Source organism: Coturnix japonica, chromosome 2 (assembly GCF_001577835.2).
Source record: "Coturnix japonica isolate 7356 chromosome 2, Coturnix japonica 2.1, whole genome shotgun sequence".
NCBI lineage: Eukaryota > Metazoa > Chordata > Aves > Galliformes > Phasianidae > Coturnix > Coturnix japonica.
This window is the reverse complement of record NC_029517.1, coordinates 87,661,806-87,682,847: the sequence shown is the minus strand read 5'-3', so window position 1 is coordinate 87,682,847 and position 21,042 is coordinate 87,661,806. Positions and strand designations below refer to the sequence as shown.

Below are 21,042 nucleotides of genomic sequence, written 5' to 3'. Positions count from 1 at the left end.
GCTCCAGACCCCTCACAGCTTCACTGCCCTTATCTGGACACATTCCAGGGCCTCAATGTCTTTCTTGTAGTGAGGGACCCAAAACTGAGCCCAGCACTTGAGGTGCTCACTGCTGAGTACAGAGGAATGATCACTCCCTGCTCCTGCTGGCTGCGCTATTTCTGATACAAGCCAGGATGCCATTGGCACAATGCTTATGTTCAGCTAACACCCCCAGATCCTTTTCCTCAGTACAGGGTTCCATCCCTAAGCCTCTAGCAATGCACAGGGTTGCTGTGACCAAAGGGCAGGCCTGGCACTACTGGCCTCAGCCCACCACTCCAGCCTGTTCAGATGTAGCTCCTCACTAAGGATTACACACTTTCTCACACAGCAGCCAACCCATATAGGCGGGCCAGAGCAGCACAATCCCATGCAGCACACACACACTCCCTGCTTGCCTGGGGCCGCACAGCCCGGCCGATGTGCGGCTGGCAGCCCACTAGGCCCGGTTTTCACACAGCACAGCGGCCCGCTCCGAGCACTGCCAGCCCCGCAGCGGCCATGTCGGGCGGGTCGGATCAGGGCAGACCGGGCCAGCAACCTCGCCACCGCCTTTCGCCCTACTTGCCGCTCTCATCCACACCACCCCCGGCCCCTCATCCGCCCCCGGGGCTCACCTAAAATTAGCGCCAGGCCGCCGCGACCAGCCCTCCCCATCGAGCGCGGCGGCCTCCGTTCCCTCCTCCCAGTCCTCCCCGCGGGGCGGTGCCGGGGCTCCGAGTGACAGCGGCAGCCTCGGCCCGGCCTCCCTCCCGCCCTCCTCCTCCGCGCCGTTCCTCGGCGGGCAGCCGGCCTCCGACCCCGGCCCTACCCGGGCAGCGGAGCCACCGCCACCGCGATGAAACCCCGCGGGGAGGAGGAAGAAGAGGGGGCGGCGGGTGGCGGAGACCCCTGGAAGGAGTGCGCGGAGGTGGCGGTGCAGCTGGCGCTCCGTGCCGGGCAGGTGAGGGCCGCCCCCCGCCGCCCCCCGCGGTGTGGGGAGCGCTACACACCCGCGGGGCTTCGTCGCTGTGGGACGGGGCCGAAAAGGGCCGGGAAGGGGCGGTGGGGTGGGCCAGGGCTGCTCCGCTGCCGTAGCATCCTTCCCGGGCGGCTGCGGAGGTGCGCTTTGGGGTTAGGCGTTAAAAAAGGCAGAGCCGGAGGTTGCGGGCTGAGGGAGGGCTGTGTGGGCGCTCGGCGGGCGCTATCTGAGCTCTCTCAGCCCCGGGGCGGTGTGGGGGGAACCCGGGGGCCGTGCGCGGTCACCTCGGGCTGAGAACAGCCGGGGCGGCCCTGTGTGGCTCCCCGCACTTGTACGTATTTAAAAAATAATAATAATTAAAACAAATCTTGCCGCTTTAGTAACTTTTCCAGTCGAACGCCAAGCACTTATTCTTGCGGCTGTGGCGTTTCGGAGCGTGGTGTGATGCTAAGGCTGAATGCTGAGTGTATGTTCAGCTGAGGCTGTGTGCCGTGGTGTGCTTATGCTGACTGCCGTGCATTACTCTACCACCATTTGGGTTTGAGCAGTTTGCATGCAGAAGAAAATAGCTATGCCAGAGAGGTTGCATCTAACTGTTGTACCGGTGCCCTCAGAGGGACTGAAACTCACTGACCAGGGCAGCCCAGCAGAGGCTTTGCTGTGTTTCATTACAGCAGGCAGTCACTCACCTCAGGAGAGGCCCTGTGTTCCACTCTTCCCTGGCTCTAACAGAGCTGTGTGCTGCAGCAGAATTTCCCCAGCTCTAACAGAGCCCAGAAGTGGGGTCAGCGAGCTGCTCAGAGGAAAAACTGGGTAGAACATGAAGCTCAGCAGCGTGCGTTTCTCTTCTGCTTCCATTCTGCTGTGTTTTGTACCTACGCGCTGTTATTTAAGGAGCTCCATTTTCATCTTGAGGCCAGGACCTGTAATGCTTCCTTAGCATGTGTCATTAAACACGTTTTCCCGCTCACAGAACACACATGCGCGCACACTGGGATGAACAGAACGCCAGGAGAGAGGAGACTTGTTTTAGTAACACAAGGAGTAAATGGATGATCCAAATCGGGATGACAGGCTGTGCTCTCACAGGATCTGAGGGGAGTTCCCCAGCATGCTGGTTCTGCCAGCCATTTCACAAGAGAGCTCCTCATGGCTTGCTCGAGCCTCTGCACCTTATTTATCAAAATACCAAATGCTGGGAATAGCCAGGACTGCTTTGCTGACCTGGAAAATCACAGTGGTTGATGTTTGCATCATTTTCATTTGCGCTTTGATACTGCTACCTTGCAATTGGCAGCACAGTATATTATTAAAGTGTCATTCCAGTTCCTGCTACTCCCAAAAGAAATTAGAGATAAGGATAGAAAGTGGGGTGTAACTTAGATTTTATGGGGTTAGATTTACTATCTTTTTCTTTTGTTTCTCTTCCTGTCCCTCACACCTCTGCCTTCACTAGAGATCCATTTGCACTGTTTCCCCAGAGCTCAGTGCTGTCTCCATCCATCTCTGCATGCAATTTTCCCATTTCAGCCTTTCTTTTGAGACCCTCATTTTCTGGAATCCAATGCAAGTTAGGAAGGTTTCTAGTTAGCCCCGTCCCTGGAGGTGTTCAAGACCAGGTTGGACGGGGCCCTGGGCAACCTGATCTAGTAAATGTGTATGTTTGGTGGCCCTGCCAGGCAGGGGGGTTGGAACTACGTGATCCTTGAAGTCCCTTCCAACCCAGGTCATTCTGTGATTCTGTGATAGTTAGAAAGTGTCTTTGAGAGTCTTGATGTAGAGGCCAACTCAAAGAAAAGCATGCAAGTCAGAAATTGGGGTTTAGAGAAAAAGTCAACCAGCAAGATGGTTTCCTGCTCTCTTCTTTTTTGCTTATGTGACTGTTGGGTTTGTATTGTTCAGGAGTGGAAGTAAAATGTATCTTCCTTCAAGGCTCTGGAAAACTTCTTTCTAAGCTGTATAGGCCAATAAATAGGTGATTGCCTGAATGTGCTTCAGAAGTGATGTTGTTGGAGTAACTTCCATTCCCAGGCTGAGGTTATTGTTTCTTTTTCCCATCCTGTTACTAAGTTCCATTATTCTTATGAAATGTACCAGGCATTCCTTTAATATAAATGGCTATTTCACAAAGACAGTAGCCAAGGTTTTGTAATGTCTGTAATTGGCCTGTGTTAAAATTATGTCTAATCCACTCTTATGCCACACAGAACTGGATTTTTTTCATCCTCCTCCTGCTTTTTTGTGTGAGTAAACTCTTGTGAGAAGTACGCCTGTCTGCTTACCATGACTTGCTGCTAAAGAGAAGCAAATACCAGTTTCTGAACCCCAGATGCTATTCTAAGCACTGGGTAATATTTGCACAGTTCTCTGCAATTACGACTGGAGAAATTTCACCAAAGTCAGTACATCCCCAGGGAGGTGGTTGAATCGCCATCCCTGGTTGTGTTTAAGAGCCGTTTGGATGTGGTGCTCAGGGATATGATTTAGTGTAGGGTTGTTAGAGTTAGGGTTCTGGTTAGGCTGCGGTTGGACTTGATGATCTTCAAGGTCTTTTCCAGCCTGGGTAATTCTATGATTCTATGATCTGCAGAAAGGTGTAAAGAAGGGGGAGAAAATGAAATGAGAAGCTGATGTGTTAAAGCCCACCGGTATTCTGGGGAAGTTGTTTTCTTACTTAGAAAATAATTCTATGAGAGACCCGGAAGAATCTCACTTTAATAAAAAAAAAGAGGAGGGAGGGGGTGCAAAATTTCCAAACATTCTTCCCTATTTTTGCTTTTAGGCTATTTTCTAAGGAGCATTGATTTTTTTTTCTAGCCAAACAGGTGGTTATTTCATAAATTATATGCAGGTAGTTATACTTTCTATCTAGACATTTGGTTTTACCTGTGAGCAAATATTTCAGGACATTATTGCAAGCAAGTAATTCTGTCTTGGAGCTCCCAGAAGAGTGTGCTGAGTATAAGTAGAACAGTGGGATGAGATCTGTAATGTGAGCACCCTGTGTAGGTGGTTGTCCTGGCAGGTGTGCTTGAAAAGGCATTTGGGCCTTCTGTCCTTTCCATTCTCTGTTGCATGATTTAATCATAGAATCATTAAGATTGGAAAAGACCTCTAAAATGACTTAGTCCAACCATCAGCCCGTCACACCGTGGCCACTAACCACGTCTCTCAGTGCCACATCCACGCTGTTCTTGAACGCATCCAGAGACAGTGCCTCCCCCACCCACTTCCCTGGGCAGCCTGTGCCACTGCCTCACCACTTCTTTCAGGTCACAGAGTAATAAGGTATCCCCTGAACCTCCTTTTCTCCAGGCTGAACGATCCCTGTTCTCTCAGCTGCCCCCCTCCCCCATAAGGCTTGTGCTCCAAAGCCTTAATATTTCAAAGGTGCTAGGAAAGGCAGAGTCCAGCAACACATTTACTCACAGGCAATATAAAAGAGGAGGGATGAAAATGAAAAGCGTGAGCATAGCAGGTTTCTTAGGGAGGTTACACAACACAGCTGAGACAGTTGCAGCACTTTGGATTTTGCTTTGGACTGAAGAGCAGCCTGAGGGCTTTCTTAAAGTGGTGCTTCTGCAGTGATGTGGTTAAAGCACCGAGAAAAACATGCGCGGCATTGAGAGAATTAAAATAAATAAAATATTTTGGTGTACAATAATGAACGTCAGCAAGAGTTTGAAGCAAAATGTTCACATCTATCTTCATCGGTTTGGATAAATAGTTAGAATTAAGGCTTTACAGCTCATGAAGCAGAAACAGTCCGTTTGCCAAGTCCATGCTAAAGCAGCAGTCAGTAAAGTCAGTTACATGTCAGAACCATCTGAAGCTCCTTCATATGTGGTATTTTAGACTACAAAACCCAAGAGCTGAGAGTGAGATTAGGGAGTTCCTGGTTTCCTTTCCTGTATGTAATACAAGCAAAACTGTTTTGGTCCTAAAACACGTCTTTTTAGGTAGCTTTAAAATACGTTGATCCGTGGAAATGTAACTAAAGAAATCAGTGTTGTAGAAGGGATGTGGGATATTGGTTTTCTTGTTGCTGTTTTTCATTTAATGTAACTGTGTAGAAATAAACAGTGCTTAATCTTTGCTTTGCTTTGGCTTTCCTAATTTCAAAGAGTTTATAGTTGTCACCGGTTAAAAAACAAGGCAGCTCCTTTTGCTAGTTGAGCATTATCGCCCCTCCTCCCTTCCTTCTCTCTCTGTTTGTTTATTAAATAAAGAGGTTAAGGGAAGAAAAAAGAGAGAAAGAAAATGGGAAAACTGAGGAAACATTTTTATTTACTGTGTTCCCATACGTGCATTTGCTACTGATGTGATTTAATTCTGAGCTTATAGCAGTAAAACCCTTTAAAAGGAGATTAAGATTTTTCCAGAGTTAGATCATTGGTGCCATATCTGAGGAGAAGCCTAAATCTTTGTTTTTGTTATGTACACAGCAATTCTTTGGGACTAATGGGTGCTCAGCACTTGGACATTCAAACAGTCTTACACACGAGAAAAATTAAATATTATGTCTTTGTTGGCAAAAAGAAAACGGTGGAGTTTGATTTACTGTATAGTTTTTAAGGTAAGAGAGCAGTGAGTTATTGGCCTTGTAAATCTATATATGTATATTTAGGGAAAAAAAATGTCTTTCTGTGAAAATTTATGGGCCTCAAGATTCTTTCTAATCTTAGATGTGTTTTCTGTAATTTCCTACATCACAGCGACTGCCATCATCCTTTTACGAATCCTTAATCCCTTTCTGAACTGTCAAGAGAGGCTCCTGCAAATGCCGTGTTCCAAAAGGCTGCTCATTATCTCCAAAGGATTTTTACTCAGAAGAGCTAGAATAGGTTCTGGTATAATTAGACCCGTGATTGTTTTTCAGGATTAGCTATAATTGCGTTAGTAATTATATCACATTAGTGTCCACAGGATAAATGGCAATGAAGACTGATCTATGAACTTCTCTTTCAGATTATTAGGAAAGCTCTAACAGAAGAAAAACAAGTGTCCACGAAGACATCTGCAGCAGATCTTGTCACCGAGACTGATCATTTTGTGGAAAATTTGATTATTTCTGTTCTGAAAGAGAAATTTCCCTCCCACAGGTAAGTATCTGTAGAAGAAAACAATGAATGACCATTTTTCCTATAAAAGCTGTATATCAGACAAGCATTTAAGGGGAATTTTAAGATTCTGTCCTTGAAGGTCAGATTGTGATTTGATTGTGATTGACCTCATTGCAGCCTTTCAATACCTGAAGGGAAACTCCCAGGAGGGGAGTGAACTCTTCGAAAGGGCTGACAATAGCAGGACACGGGGAAATGGTTTTAAGTTGAAAGAGGGAAGATTTAGGTTGGATGTTAGGGGGAAGTTCTTCACTAGGAGAGTGGTTAGGCCCTGGAACAGGCTGCCCAGGGAGGTTGTGGATGCCCCGTCCTTGGAGGTGTTCAAGACCAGGTTGGACGGGGCCCTGGGCAACCTGATCTAGTAAAGGTGTATGTTTGGTGGCCCTGCCAGGCAGGGGGGTTGGAACTACATGATCCTTGAGGTCCCTTCCAACCCGGGTCATTCTGTGATTCTGTGATTGCTAAACTGTTTTTAAAAAGTCAGTTTGAAATTACCTCTTCATAGCACATGCACAGATGAGAAAGCAGTTTTGTATTACTTGGTCAGGTTTGGCTCGATGCAGACGCTGCCATTGATTTTCATAATTGACTTTGGTACACAGGCCTAAAATCCATCTGCCTGCAGAGCCTATGTATCACTTGATTGCTACATGACTTCCTTCTAACTGTGTACATCTCTAATGGAGAAGAGCCTTGCGCTCTAGTACTGTGCAGAAATCAACAAAGATGAGAATCTAGAGGGTTCAGCTACTAATCTGCTTGTTGGCTCTGCTGTTGTAAGAAAATAACAAGAAGTAAAAAGGAAAGAATGAATAGAAAGAACATTATATACTAAATATGGCTTTCTGAATTCATGGTGTATGTGATCACATATCGAAACAGTACTGTACAGCACAATGTGTGGTTCTTGGCTGCGATTCTCTGGAGAGTGCCAGGCTTTACAAGCCTATTATTTCTGTAATATTCCATCTACTGTTGCTGGCAGTGCTCTTCTTTCTTCTGCACGGTTTGTTGTTTCTTCTTTCCTTGAACTGCCTGGCAGAGAACATAAAACATACACATTTTGCATGAAACTGGAATCAACAGTAGCGCTCAAGTTACTCAAAATGGAAACAAAAGTTATAAGGTCAAAGCAGACCAAGAAACAGAAAATAATCTAACTTTTACTAACTCTGTGCAACATTGTTCTGACTCCAGAAGCAAATAAAGGGCTTGCTATGGGCAAATAAAGGAATTGCTGTTTCTTCAAGGCAGTTCATTTTTGCTGATAGTGGTGGTTGTTTTTGTTTGGAGTTTGTTCAGACAGCGAATGCATTTAGATTAAACAGTAGATTAGAACTAGATTTAGAAGACTAAATTTAGATACTTGCAACGAGGAATCCACAGAAGGAATCAAGGTTTAAATTGAAGTACAGTGAAAACATCAAGAGATCACTTAAACTATTCAGTCTTTCCCTAATCCAGCTGTTGAAAGCACCAATGAAAGTTTCTGTTGATTCTCCTTATAGAGTCATCCTTCCCTTAAGTTATCTTGATTCTTATGTTCTCTGACTCGAGAAATATATCCTGGGAGTTAAAAAACCTGGAAGAGATCCTGTTGAAATTTATACCATTTTTGCTATGGCAGTGATACATCCCAGTATGTTGGAAATGTACTCAGGAGTAGAGAAGTGTTAAGAAAACCTGTTAAAAATGTGATTCTATCCTATATTTCTTTGTTTTGTCTCCGCTTCGCCAAGGGACATGTATCATTCTCATTTATGCTTCAACCAAGTTTTCTTCTTTGCTCTCATTCTCTTTGGCGCTCTGAAATGCTCCAAGGAAATATTCCCAAATGTTTATTTTTTTTTCTGGTAGATCTTCATAGGACAGATAGGCAGAGCTAGAATATCATGGACTGCTGGCTGAAAAATGTTATTGTGTCATTTGCCCGTGTTATTGTTACACAAGCTGTCATCTTTGGTGTCAATTGTGGCCTTAATCCTGGAGCTGTTCCAGTCAGAACTTGGACATCCAACCCTGTCTACCAGCATTTTGCCCTCAGACCCTATTCCCATAGGGGCAGCTCCAGTTTGAGCCTTCAATGTTCCAATGGATATTGCCCCTTTTGTACTGTGCTACAGCTTCCCTGCTGTTCCAGCACTGAATTTCACAGTGGCTTTGAGGCGCAAACAGATGTCCACTAAGGCTAGGATAAAATTACCAGACTCATTTTCCGTGGGAGAAAACTTTAATCCAGATTTGAACAGAGGTCAAAAGAGCTGAAAGGCTGGCAAGTTAAATTAACTACTGTAATAACATTGCTACCCCTCCCACTTCTTAAACTATGCCTAACATTTGGAATTTAGGACTTCAGCCTGAATGTTTTACTCTGTTTGTGTGTTCTTACAGGACACAGATCTATAGAGCAATACATCTGATGTTAGCCTTTAGGAACAATCACAGTACCCAGTATTGCGTAGCAGCAACTGGTTTATTTTACCTGCTAGCAAAAATTTCATAAAGTTCGACACGAATGTGCAGAAGAACTTCTTTACTGTGAGGGTGACGGAGCACTGGAACAGGCTGCCCAGGGAGGTGGTGGAATCTCCTTCTCTGGAGATATTCAAGACCCACCTGGACGCCTACCTGTGTGACGTGGTGTAGGGAGCCTGCTTTGGCACGGGGGTTGGACTCGATGATCTCTGGAGGTCCCTTCCAACCCCTACAATTCTGTGATTCTGTGTGCACCTAATTTGTCCAGCAGCCATAATGGAAAATTGACCTTGTACACGAGTACTTAGAAGTGGTACTGCTGTACCCTAGCTTCATGTTAGGGCTTTGTACTTGAGGACTGCAACATCATAGTCCACTGTAGGGGAAAGGGAAGGGACAGACTTGTCACCCAGATACATAAGGATAAAGCACCTTATAGAAATACACTTGTTTTTCAAGAGTATCCCATTTCACCTTCCTTTTGACTGGCAAGACAGTGATTACAATGAAGGATCTGTCCGAGGTAGAAACAGAGGCATGATTTGTGCGTGATAGAGGACCAGCTTCCACATCGTCCATTTGCAGGAAGATGGGTTTTATCTGCAGCCAGGAGTGCTGCCTGAGCTTACGGTGGGGGTTAAAAATGGTTGTATGTTAAAAAATATCAATGAGACAAAACAATGGAATACAGAGAGCAAGGAATCTGTAACGTGCTGTGTTTGACTGAGAACACTTGTTTAAGTTTTTTCTGGCTTTCTAGTTGCACACTAACAATTAAAGTGTCCCTCAGCTGTTCTCTTTAATGGAGATTGAAATAGCAACAAACACTTGCTGCTTCCCTTCTTATATCAGATGGGGGTCCATAATGCCATCAAAATAGTCCCTTTCTTCTGAGGAAAAGGCAAAATAGCACATGGAAATTTCAAGAACTCTCCATATGTGCCATTTACAGGATGTTTGAAGCTCATTCTTGCAACTTTATGTAGCAAGTGTGAAACCAAAAGCGAGATTCAGTGTTAGCAGTCTAATTCTACACATTCTGTATATATAGAACTATATTCAAATCTGTGAGAGTAGCAACCTGCACAGCTCTTACAAAAACAGGCACTGAGTTTGTGGGAGAGCAAGGATACTTAAGGTCAGCAGGAAATACTCCAGAACTGGATGTTCATTTCCCAGGGAAGAAAGATTTAAAAAAAAAAAGCATTGATATGAAAGAAATGGGGAAAGAAGATGAGCTCAAATTTCAGTGTGTGACTTGTGCATACAAAAAAAAATAATAATAAATAAAATGTTTTAAAAAATGTATTTTCTCTGGGTCATGGGAAGAAGAAAGTTCAACTGTGCAAACTTTTTAATTTCCTGGTTCTGACTACTTTAAAAAGAGTCTAATAGGAGTCAGGTTGTGGATTCTTGGGAGTTCATTACTTCCTGCTGACTGAATTTAACTGCAGTGAGAAGCAGCTACGTTTTGAAGTTTATATTACTTATTGCAAGAGACAGACCTCAACCATAAATTTACGTTCTACAGAGAAACCTCCTTTAGAGTTCCAGGAGTGCCAATTTAGATCAATTTCTGCATTAATTTTCATTACTTTTTTAATAGCGTATTAAGAAAAATGTGAATGGAGTTCTTTTTTACCACATGAAATAGTATGCTAAGAAGTCAAGAACTTTCATTTAAAGTTTATCTGAAAGCTTCCCATTCTCAATTAAAAAACGAAACATGTCTGTATTATGTATATATTAATTTTATATATATATGAGCATGTGTATATAACATTCGTATGTATTTATAAACTAAATACTTCTTCAAAAGACAGCAAGATGGAGTTAAACTTACTGAGTCGCATGTTTGAGCAAGTTTTCTGAGACTTTTATTCCCCATTCAATGCAGGTTTATTGCAGAAGAATCCACTGCTGCTGGTTCCAAATGTGTCCTCACTGACAGTCCTACCTGGATTATTGACCCTGTTGATGGAACCTGCAATTTCGTACACAGGTAAGTTGGCAGGGGAGTGAGAAACACATAAAATGACAAAATTCAGCTTCTCACAAATCCTCCCTTCTTTTTGAAGGCATTTTACTGTGGTAAATTTGTTCCTCTGACACGTAAGTAGGAGTCATCCCTCTGTTGTTTTATGCTTTATCTATGGGAGTGTGTGTTTGTGCTGGAGAGAGCACTGTACTGTTTTCTAAAGGCAAGATAATATGTCTTCTGATTGCTTAATGACCTAGAAGCTCTTGACTCACAGCTCCTTTATATATAATACACATTAACATGTAGAGACTTGAGCTGAACCAAAGAAACAAGGCTGTACTATGATGACATTTGGCCTTACTCTGTATGTGGTTGTTATGCATTCCTTTTTGTAGTGGTGTGTTCTCCCTTTCAAATACAAGTGCTTCATTTTTCCTGGGAAGTACAGTCATGGCATATGAAAACTAGGCTGTATTTAGTTGAAAACTAGGCTAAAGGTAGATGGTGGTTTAAGTCTCCTGTAATACTGCCCTGTAAAAATAAGAAACCTAGGGATCATTTATGCAAAAATAAGAAAGTTTTTCTTCCTCGTTTGAGTGGTAGGAGTTGTAAACCTATGATTGTTTGTAATACTTCTACTTAAAAAACTGAATTATATTCTGCTTTAAAGTTAGTAGTTTAATGTAACTGTGGTTATAATTTGAGGGGGGAAAGAAAAAGCATTTATCTTCTGGTGTCATTGTATAGAATTCAAGTGGGGAAGGAAGGGGAGGTTATATGCTGCTGTTTGATGCAAGTTTTTTCTTTCTAGCAATATTTTCTGGATCTTCATAACCCTTTCTGAAATATGTTTGAATAAATAAATTTATTTCATTATTTAAAGAACAATAACACATGTTTAAAAGGAGTAAATTAAATACATGACCATCACTTTGGCAAAAGAGAGGGAAGGGGAACAGGTTTCTTCTTATGCTGATGTCAGCAGAAGGTATCTTTTTGCAACTTAATCCTACCTCACCTTCTCAGTTCACTGGAACAAAATGTGTTCTTAAAAACCAATGACTTGCTATAGAAGCACTGGACAATTCAATTAAACTGAAGCAAAAATATTATTAAAATATACAACACATTTAGTATAAAGATCCTAATGTCTTTAAGTATTTACTTCTTGCATTTTCAAACATTAGATCAGTTTTTAAACTGACCTGTCTCTTGGACTGACGAAGGAGAAATAGCATAATATCAGAGCTTTTTTGGTACTGAGCTCCAGGTGGGGTTTTGTTGCTCAAGTGAGCTACATAATTATGAAGCTGAGAGAACTTTCATCAGTAATACTTCATTTCTTGTTTTTCACAGATTTCCAACAGTGGCAGTGAGCATTGGATTTGCTGTTAACAAAGAGGTATGAAGTTTGTTATTTAGGATGGATACCTGAGATTTGGTTAAAAGCCTCAAAACCAAGTGGGAAATTAAAAAATAAATCCAACATTGCTCAAGCTTTCCCATGCTTTTAAAATACATTTGGTCATACTCTGCTAGCTTAAAATCCCAGTCTTGCGAAACTTCACTTATGCAAACTGGCATTTACAGGAAAATTCTTATAAATCATTATAAATGTTACAGGATTTATGTGACTAAAAAGGAAGTGCTGGTGTAAGGAAGGTTCCATAAGACAAAAGCCTGATAAGTTATATATATTCATAATTTAACCCTATCTTCCAGTGTTCTTCTGTTGATTATGATTGCTTCTTTCCTGCTAGCAGTATCTGTGAACACTAACTGCTACTATAAGGCAATTTGGAACTGCTTTCTATGAAGAGAGCAAAATTATGGGCCTAGATCACTTTATCTGCCTTTGAAGTTTTCATAATGCAGTAAAATGACTGTATTTCCCTCATGAGAGCTTGATTACAGGCGGGGGGGGAAAAAAAAGTACCTAGTCTTCATATTTGTTGTCCTTTTTAAGTTTCCTAGATCATGGAATCAATCATGGAAAAGGTTGGAAAGACCACTAAGATCATCTAGTCCAACCATGTACTCATTCACGCTGGTGGCTTTTCTCCAGATGTTGCCATTTTACAGTTTGATATAAACTGAAGAAATAGCTATTCAAATTGCCAAGAAATGTACCTCTTCCAGCCTATGTCCACAATCTCAAATAAATATATCGTTGTAACTGAAGTCAGCAAGAATCCTGTGCAATAATAACATAGTTTTGAGATGTGCTAGCAGCGCTTATGGATTCAAACAGAATAATGTTGTGTACTTCTTTGGTTAGACTTTTCAAACATGGCAACTGTGAAGAAACACTTCCATACTTTTCTGAAGTTTATTCATTCCCAGAGGTCCTTTTGAATACTATGTATTGTTACCAGACAGTGTTCTCTAATATTTATGTTTTCTAGAACACCACCGTGATTTTGATGCTGCATATTTTGGGTTACGTAAACTAAACAAAGCTGAAACAAAAATAAAGAATGATGTTAAAACTCCCTCTATAAACAAATGGGAAAAACAGAAACAAAAAATGAGTAAGCTGAAAAGGAGCCAAAGTACGCACAGGGGAACTGGCCTGAATGTAAGCCTTGAACAGCACTGAGGAAATTCTTGTAGATGTCTTCAGGGAAGGAGTCTATTAATAGTGTCCCTCAAAAAAAATAAAAATCTTTGGTTTACATGGGACCTCAGGGTAAGGAGCAAGGACAGACTATAGATTATTCCCTTTGAATTGTCCCTGAGGAGGGACCAGAGATTACTCACTTGAATGGAGGAGGGTGGCAGGAAAAGATTTGTGGTCTAAAACATCTGAGATGTTTCCTTGGTCTTGTTACCAACTTCTGTGACCCTGGGCAAGTCACTTAGTGCTTGTGTATCTGTCTACTTCTAAATAGAATGTAGCCAGTAGTACTTATCTAGGGTTGATTATAGGAGCTGACCATTTAAGTCTGTAAAATCCTTCAAGATCTTTTGATGAAATCTATTAAAATAATTAAATACATTGGGTTTAAATCAAGGTTCAAATTGGGGCCCTCTTCTCATTGGTGAAGTGATATTCCCAGAAAGAATCCAGTGTTAATTACTCTCAAGCCTTCACTGAGAGATTTGACAAAGAATATTTGATATTTTACTTCAAACCCCTTTTGAGTCTCGTGATTTCATGAAACTCTCACTTTTATGTTTAAAGAAAACAATTTTGTAGAGAGACATTTTAAAAAGTGACCGTAGGGCACTTCTTTGGTTGAAAAGGCAGGCAAATTAAATGCCCATGAAAGGTGAAATGCAAATAAAAGTATCTATTGTTAGTGAACTGTGTACCCTGACTTCTGAGTTCATATGCCTGACTGATCATGTCTGTGTATTTGGGGTTGCAAATTTTTGGGGTCCAGAAAAAGTTAATGGACTTCTTCTAGGCATAACTGCTCGACAGTGGGAAAAAAACCAAAGCTTTCAGAATCTGGCTGTAAAGAACTTATGCTTATTTTCAGTAGAAACATTTTATTGAATTTGAAATCAGCTTAGCATTTAATCTATTGTAATGTGAACGCAAATAAGATGCAAGTAAGAGTTTAGAAGATCATGAACAGATTTCATTGACTTCTCTTTGTAAACTGAATTTTATATGACCTATATCTCAAATATAACAGTAATAGTAAAATTATTCCAGTTTATTAGCATCAGTATAATCTTTGATTACCTGTACCAATTAAAATATTGCTGATCTTTCTGCCATTAGTAGTTGTTTATATTTATGATGAGTAATTTGAGTTGCATTCATTTCTTTCCTTTTCAAAATCTTAAAGCTTGAATTTGGTGTAATTTACCACTGCACTGAAGAACGATTATACACTGGTAGAAGAGGTCAAGGGGCATTTTGTAATGACAAAAGGCTTCAGGTATCAAAAGAGACAGGTTGGTCTAGATTTTGTTAGAACTCTAAAAGGAATATGTTAATTTTGTTTCAGAGTTGTTGCAAATCATCATTAGGATAATGAACATCATTATCCTGATGGAAGGTATTTCTTCTGCATGGTAATTTTGTAATGTGTTTGATATTTTTTCACAAAAATCACAATTTTCCTCACTTTCTTTCTAAAATAGACAGCTGAATGTGAACTGTTTAAATAATCCTGTGTTATTTGGATTCGTAACCATTGTTTAAAATGAGGAAGAATTAACAGATTCACCAGTTTCATTCCAGCTGTACACTGGCGTCACTGTTTATGAGCAAGATGCAATGGGAATGGTGAATCAAATTCACTGTACTATGGTGACTGTTGTTCGCTTTTTATTCCGATAAACTTGTATGTCATAAAGTGTATTATGTCTGTAGATATACATGTTACCAGTGAACTACAGGATGCATGCTTCACAGGGGTTCTTTAACAACTTGCTTTTCTGTGTGAAGAGTATTTTAACAAACAAATGGCTAGCAACACTTAACACTTTAATGGAATTGTATTACTGGTAAATCAACGGTAAACAAATTTATAGAGAAGTTTTCTTATAGCATTCAGTTATTAGACAGAAGCCAATGTGTGCCAAAAATGTATGACATCATACAAGGGAGGTGGTTAAAATTTCACCCCCTAAAAGAGGTTTTAATGAGCCACACAGTAGATTCAAGAATTTTAAAGTACAGATGTATTGTAGTTCCCCGAGGAAGACCCTACATCAAAACGTCTGTGAAATTATGGGCCAGGGTCTGCCTATTTGGAGGAATGGAGCAAATTGTAAAGTCAGTGGCAACTAGACTTTAATCCTTTATTATTCATACATTTTTGTATGTGCTTGTTTATCCCATAATCCACAAGAGTCTGCTCTGGGACAGACTAAGGAAAAGTTAGGGGCATTCTTCGATGGGCTGGCTGAGCCGCTCCCAGAAAGGCCTCGCTTTTGCAGATGAAAATTTGTGGTCTCCAGTTAAGTAAGGGATAATTTTGGCACGTGCCATTTTTGTCCTTTCTCTGAGCTTTCAGTCTGTGTCCGAGTGTAGAACACAGCCAGGGAAGCAAGCCTTCTGCTCTTTCAAACGCTTTGAAATCTTCCTTTGTTCTGAGAGACATCATTTGGTGGTGGGCAGTTTTAACAGTGAAGATGGACCTTCTTTAGTTTCACTTCTGTTGATGTTTTAAGTGTACACAGTCACAGTTGTTTTCCAATAAGGACTGTGGCTTCAGTGAAATAAACCAAGGCTGGAAAAGAGTGCGTATGTACCTATAGCTGGAATTCAAGTAGCCTTCACCAATGCATGACATGGAGTCGTAGGCTGTCAAATTGTTTCATGTCTTTTGTTTTCAGGAAATGTGATTACTTGTATAGCATCATGTAATATTGATCTACGCTATGCATTCATTGTTTACATTTAATCATTTGAAACTACAGTATGGGCAATAATCTTTGTCAATGACAAATTTTGTAGAGGTCTGGTTTGGGAGTCCAGGTAGTCAGGATAAATGTAAATGAAGGATCCATCTTCCCTTTGACCTTGAGTTTTACTTTCTTCTCACGCTTAGATACAGATCTGGCCTTTCATGTGCTAATATTGTAAGTGTATTTTCTTTTCTTAACCTTCTGTCATCAAGAAAATTGGTTTTTTCGTCATAAATGTGTCCCTGTCACTGTTAAATCTGTTACACCAGAGTGAGGAGCAGTCAGTAAATTTTCTCTTGTACCTTGAATACCTGAAACCTCATTGGGTTTTGTGATCAGACAGCTCCTCTTTCCTAAGCTGCAACCTCCCTCTACTTTGTTTAAAGCCTATCTAATTTCTACCTGGATGTAGCCTTGAAGAAGATGGGAGAAATCAATTTATTCATCAGAAATATATTTAATAACTCCAAAGAAAATCTGTCTTAGTTGCAGCCTATCTACCTATCTATGACTGGTGCAGTTTGAATGCTTGGTGCATTTTAGTAATGAGGCATGCATTAAGTATTCTGTATTTGTAAGTTCGGTGTGTTGTACAAAAATGTATACAGCAGGTTGCTTTCACTATCTTTAATTTTCAGCTGTGGCTAAACAGAGAACACCCTGTAGTGTGTCTGGATCAGCATTCCTCTATTTTAATGCAGTAGTTTAAAAATTGATTGTTAAATCTATGTTCCTACACTTCAGCTTTGTGATATCCTTTAACTTTCAATCTAATTACGTATCTGCTACTCACCAACCACTTGCTACACTGCTTGCATCCATCATGTTCCTTTGCAATACTAAATCCATTCGTAGCTGGTTTAGTTAAGTGATGTCTCGCTCCATCCTAATTTGCTTTTGAAAATCTCCTTGCTACTTCTGCTAAGAAATTTAATTTACTCAATTGACTGTAATAACCAGGTGGAGATGCCCTATGTGAATGAATGTCTGGTCTGGGTTAAAGGTGACACCTGTCATTTGGGCACAGCCTGGTCTGTAAGTAATCTGCAGCTAAACCTCTGAGTTCAGCTGGCACAGCAGAAGTAGGAACACTTGACACTTGATCAACCATCTCCACCTAAATTGCCATCTGCTTGCTATATACCAACAACATGCTGATCTCACAGGAGGGCTACTTCAACACTTTACAAGTCACCGTGAGTCTTGGCTGTACACGGAGCTAACATCCTCACCTGGTCCGGTCTTTGCCAAACACAATGCAAATGCAGCTTTCATTTATTAGTATTATTTAGTAAAATACTGGTTTTGTTTATGCTGATAGGAAGGTTTTTCAGTCTTTTAAATGTCCTAACAAAAGGGAGCTTTTACTGGATGACTGGTGGTTTTAAGTAGAAATGTTTCATTCATCTTAAGTGTATCCCCACGTACTTGTAATTTATTAACAAATTACATTGAAGTTTCCTATTCAGTAACCATTCTGTTTTCAAATATGATTAATTTAGTGCCATTAATAATTACAAGATAACTGCATTGATTTTTGTTGACTGACAAAGTTTTTGAATTTGCCAAAAGCTGACAGGTATATGAAATAAAACAATGTATGGAAACAGACGACATGTAAGAATGCTTTCTTGTTTTCAATATTCCAGTTCTTTTAAAGGAGTTGAGATCAGACCATTTGATAGTAGACATATAGCCCTGCTTGAATTTTTTGTGAAGTTGCCATTTATCCTAACCTTAGAGTTTGGGGTGAAGGAAAATGGGGGGGAGGAGGGGGACATGAAAATTGTTTTCCTGTAAAGAGTCCATTAGTGTTGAATTCAAACAAATTTTCAGAAGCTAACAGGAAAATGCTGAATTAATGAAAGCAACTACCTCCATTGCAGATATCTCGAAGGCCTTAATTTTAACAGAAATTGGTCCAAAACGTGATCCCGCAACTTTGAAATTGTTCCTTGGTAACATTGAGAGGTTGCTCAAGGCCCAAGCACACGGGTAAGATATCTTACTGTATGCGTCTCATATTCGTGACCCAAAGTCATGAAAAAAAGAAATCAAGTATGTCTCATGTTTTTCAATCTTGACACGCAGATTGCAATCAGAGGCATTTTCTGCTTTGTGTTTCTTTGTCTCCTTACTGCGCTCAGGGTCCGTGTGATTGGAAGCTCCACCCTGGCTCTGTGCCATTTGGCATCTGGCGCTGCCGACGCGTATTACCAGTTTGGGTTACACTGCTGGGACTTGGCAGCAGCTACTGTCATCATTAGAGAGGCAGGTGGCACTGTGATAGACACTTCAGGTGAGTGCAGTACTCCTGTTTCGCAGACTTTTGAGGGACCACATGGCTGTTTCAGGCACCTGGAGTTACCTCAGTACAGTCCTCCTGTGGCTCAGTCTCACCTCTGGCAATGTTTGGCAGGAACATCTGCACTTTCCATTAGTTGAGTTATTCATACCACAGTGATGTAATTCCAGCCTGGGGTTTCATCACGTCAAAGGTCTTCTGAGTCAAACTATATTTTTCAGCGACAGTGATTTGGTGTAATTCCTTTAAAGCATCAGATTTACTGTAAAGGGCTAGTCCTCGAGTTTGGTAGACATGCTCAGACTCCAGACAATTTCAACAGACAGCCTTCTAAGACAGATGGAAGCGCTCTCAGGTACACGTCTGAACAGATATGGCTGGGGACTACTAGAGGGCATAATTTTGTTCATTTATATGGTACACACATAAAGACACAAAGTAATGGATTCCTGGTGACTGGTATGTTGATATCATGGAAAGATACTGTGTATTAAGAAGGCTATGTTGATGGAACTGATTTTTGCCCTATCCTTTCCTGTTACTTAATGAAGGAAATACTGCATTTTATTGTTGTGTACTAAAGAAATCTAAACATCCACTACTCCTGTTGCATGTTTTGGCACTATATCTAGAAATTGCTGAAATCACTTTTATGCAAGAGATTTCAAGGCAGGAGCTCCTGAATTAGGTTGTCCTTGTAATTACAGCATGGTTTATATTTCAGAACACGATGCCTTTTTATATCACCTAAGACAGTTCTCATTAACCCTCTTGTCCTCAGGGGGACCTCTGGATCTCATGTCCTGCCGAGTGATTGCTGCGGGCACCAGAGAGATGGCGATGTTCATAGCTCAGGAAATACAAACTATTCACTACAGGCGGGATGATGAAAACTGATGGAAATTAAGTACGTGTAATCTGGAGTCTGCTCTCCTGAACTATGTAACTTTTGCAAGATGAGTGGCTTAAAGGGTACGTGATCTCAGCAGAATGCTTTCTGGGGAGATTTTCTGTGTCAAGTATTTTTTATGAAATTTATTACGATGTGGAAAGGCGTAGAGAGATTTTTAAACCCGTAAGAATCCTGTTTCCTTTTTAATATGTATCTCTTTCAGCAGTATCTTTTTTACAGGATAGCGTATTTTACTTGTAGCTCTAGTTTCAAAGTAACTTGTAATTTCATATCTGCGGGGCTGATATTTAGTCTTTTGTAACATGCAGCTAAAAACTGAAGTTTATTTTTACAGATGCAGATCTCAGGTAAATGAGCTTTTAGGACTGTAGTAAGGATAAGTAGTTGTGTGCCTATAATACCCTTGTCCTATGATACTTAAGGATGCAATAAAAATCACATTATTGTTTCCTAACTATGTCATAGCTATATTATCCATAGATATGTGTATGTATATATATGTGCATGTCTGTTTGTGTATATAGCTACACCTAGACATGTGTATGCATATAGATACATGCAGGCATACACATGTATGTCTATGTGCATATATATACATGGATATCTTGGATGTTTACGACAGTTTAGAGAATGAATAAAAGAAAGTTAATATTGGAAGTTTTATTCAGATGAAGAGAGTACATTATTTACGTGTCTTCAGCGGGGGCTAACCAAATAGCTGAAAACAGAGCTGATGATGGGAAATGGGTAATGATTTTAGAAACTGTCCACATAATTCTTCTTCCCTTTCATCCTTCTTCATGGGCATAAGTCATACTGTCCTGCAGGCCTCTACAAGAAACCTGCAAACTTAATACCATAGAATGATTACACTTAAGACCAGGGATATTGAACTCCACTGAGTTATTTGCAATATTAACCATGACACACAATAGCAGAGTGCAGTGTCACAGAGGGGTCGGTTTTAGTGAAACTTGGAGAAGAATGTCAGGATCCAGCCCTTTATGGGGAAGTTCTTAATATGCACATAAGATATGCTTGCAGAAAAGTTAGTTGTGAACCACACACTCTTCTCACACAAAGTTGCAATCACAGATTTTGATCAGAGAAACCTGTAAAATCAGTTGTATATTCTTCCTCAATACCCACTTGTTCCCTGCCCTTGGAGCTAAGCATTGCTTTTAATTATGCCACGGTGACTGTTTCTACTGAAGTTATTATTAAAATCTCGGGCACAGAGGGGATACAACAGTGCCCATAACAGTTGTGGCTGAAATGAAATCACTTCTAAGGTTTTTTTATTAAAAAGTTGAATAAATAGATACCTCTTTTTTGCAAGAGTGCAAATGAAATCCATGAATGAGTCAAGAAGAAACAGTTACAAATTTTAGAACTTTTTTACACTGCGTGTATAGACTTTGTAAATGTGTTCAGATGTCTTAAAACACACAAACTGAACAATAATCTGTAAAAATAACCTTACATGTGTTTCTTGTAATGAAAAAATGTTTTCACTGAATATAATACGAATTCTGTGGGATTTTCCTGATGTTTTTTTTTTCCCATGAGAAATACATAGCGTTGACCAGGTGAAGAAAGCCTCAGTGCAACTAAGCATTTAGGAACGTGGACGTTTCGTGTCGTCAGAACAACACAGTCACGGTGGTCATTGTGCTGTCACCGTTCCCTTTCACCTCTCCATCTCCTTGCATCTCTCTGGAAACTTAAGCTGTAAGCCTTTCGGGGCAGGGACCGTAGTAGTACTTTTGTTTGGGGTTTGCACAGTGCTCATAGGATGCAGTTCTGTCTGTGACTAGGCACTGAGGTGCTATAATACAAATAATAAATACTAATAGACTCGTTTGTCTCTTA

General features: G+C 40.8%; 2 protein-coding genes across 3 annotated transcripts in view; one reads left to right on the top strand and one right to left on the bottom strand.

The window, feature by feature from the left end:
* Positions 1 to 764, bottom strand: part of MPPE1 (metallophosphoesterase 1) — a 20,922-nt gene extending 20,158 nt beyond the window's left edge. The window contains exon 1 of one of the 2 annotated variants that reach the window (XM_015855229.2): positions 660 to 764. The gene's annotated coding sequence lies outside the window, so the exon portion shown is untranslated. The remainder of the gene's footprint in view (positions 1 to 659) is intronic. The other variant, XM_015855230.2, reaches the window with a different exon arrangement.
* On the top strand, positions 749 to 21,042 carry IMPA2 (inositol monophosphatase 2). The gene is made up of 8 exons (XM_015855234.2): positions 749 to 985; positions 5,972 to 6,105; positions 10,499 to 10,603; positions 11,939 to 11,984; positions 14,383 to 14,491; positions 17,839 to 17,947; positions 18,100 to 18,251; positions 19,039 to 21,042. The coding sequence occupies exons 1-8, from the start codon at positions 881 to 883 to the stop codon at positions 19,152 to 19,154; spliced, it is 876 nt and encodes a 291-aa protein (XP_015710720.1). The 5' UTR covers positions 749 to 880; the 3' UTR covers positions 19,155 to 21,042.

Excerpts from the sequence above, each read along its gene's own strand:
- IMPA2 (XM_015855234.2), top strand. The coding sequence starts at position 881 with ATGAAACCCCGCGGGGAGGAGGAAGAAGAGGGGGCGGCGGGTGGCGGA. Across the intron at positions 6,106-10,498 it reads GAGAAATTTCCCTCCCACAG|GTTTATTGCAGAAGAATCCA; the intron begins GTAAGTATCTGT and ends CATTCAATGCAG. Across the intron at positions 10,604-11,938 it reads ACCTGCAATTTCGTACACAG|ATTTCCAACAGTGGCAGTGA; the intron begins GTAAGTTGGCAG and ends TGTTTTTCACAG.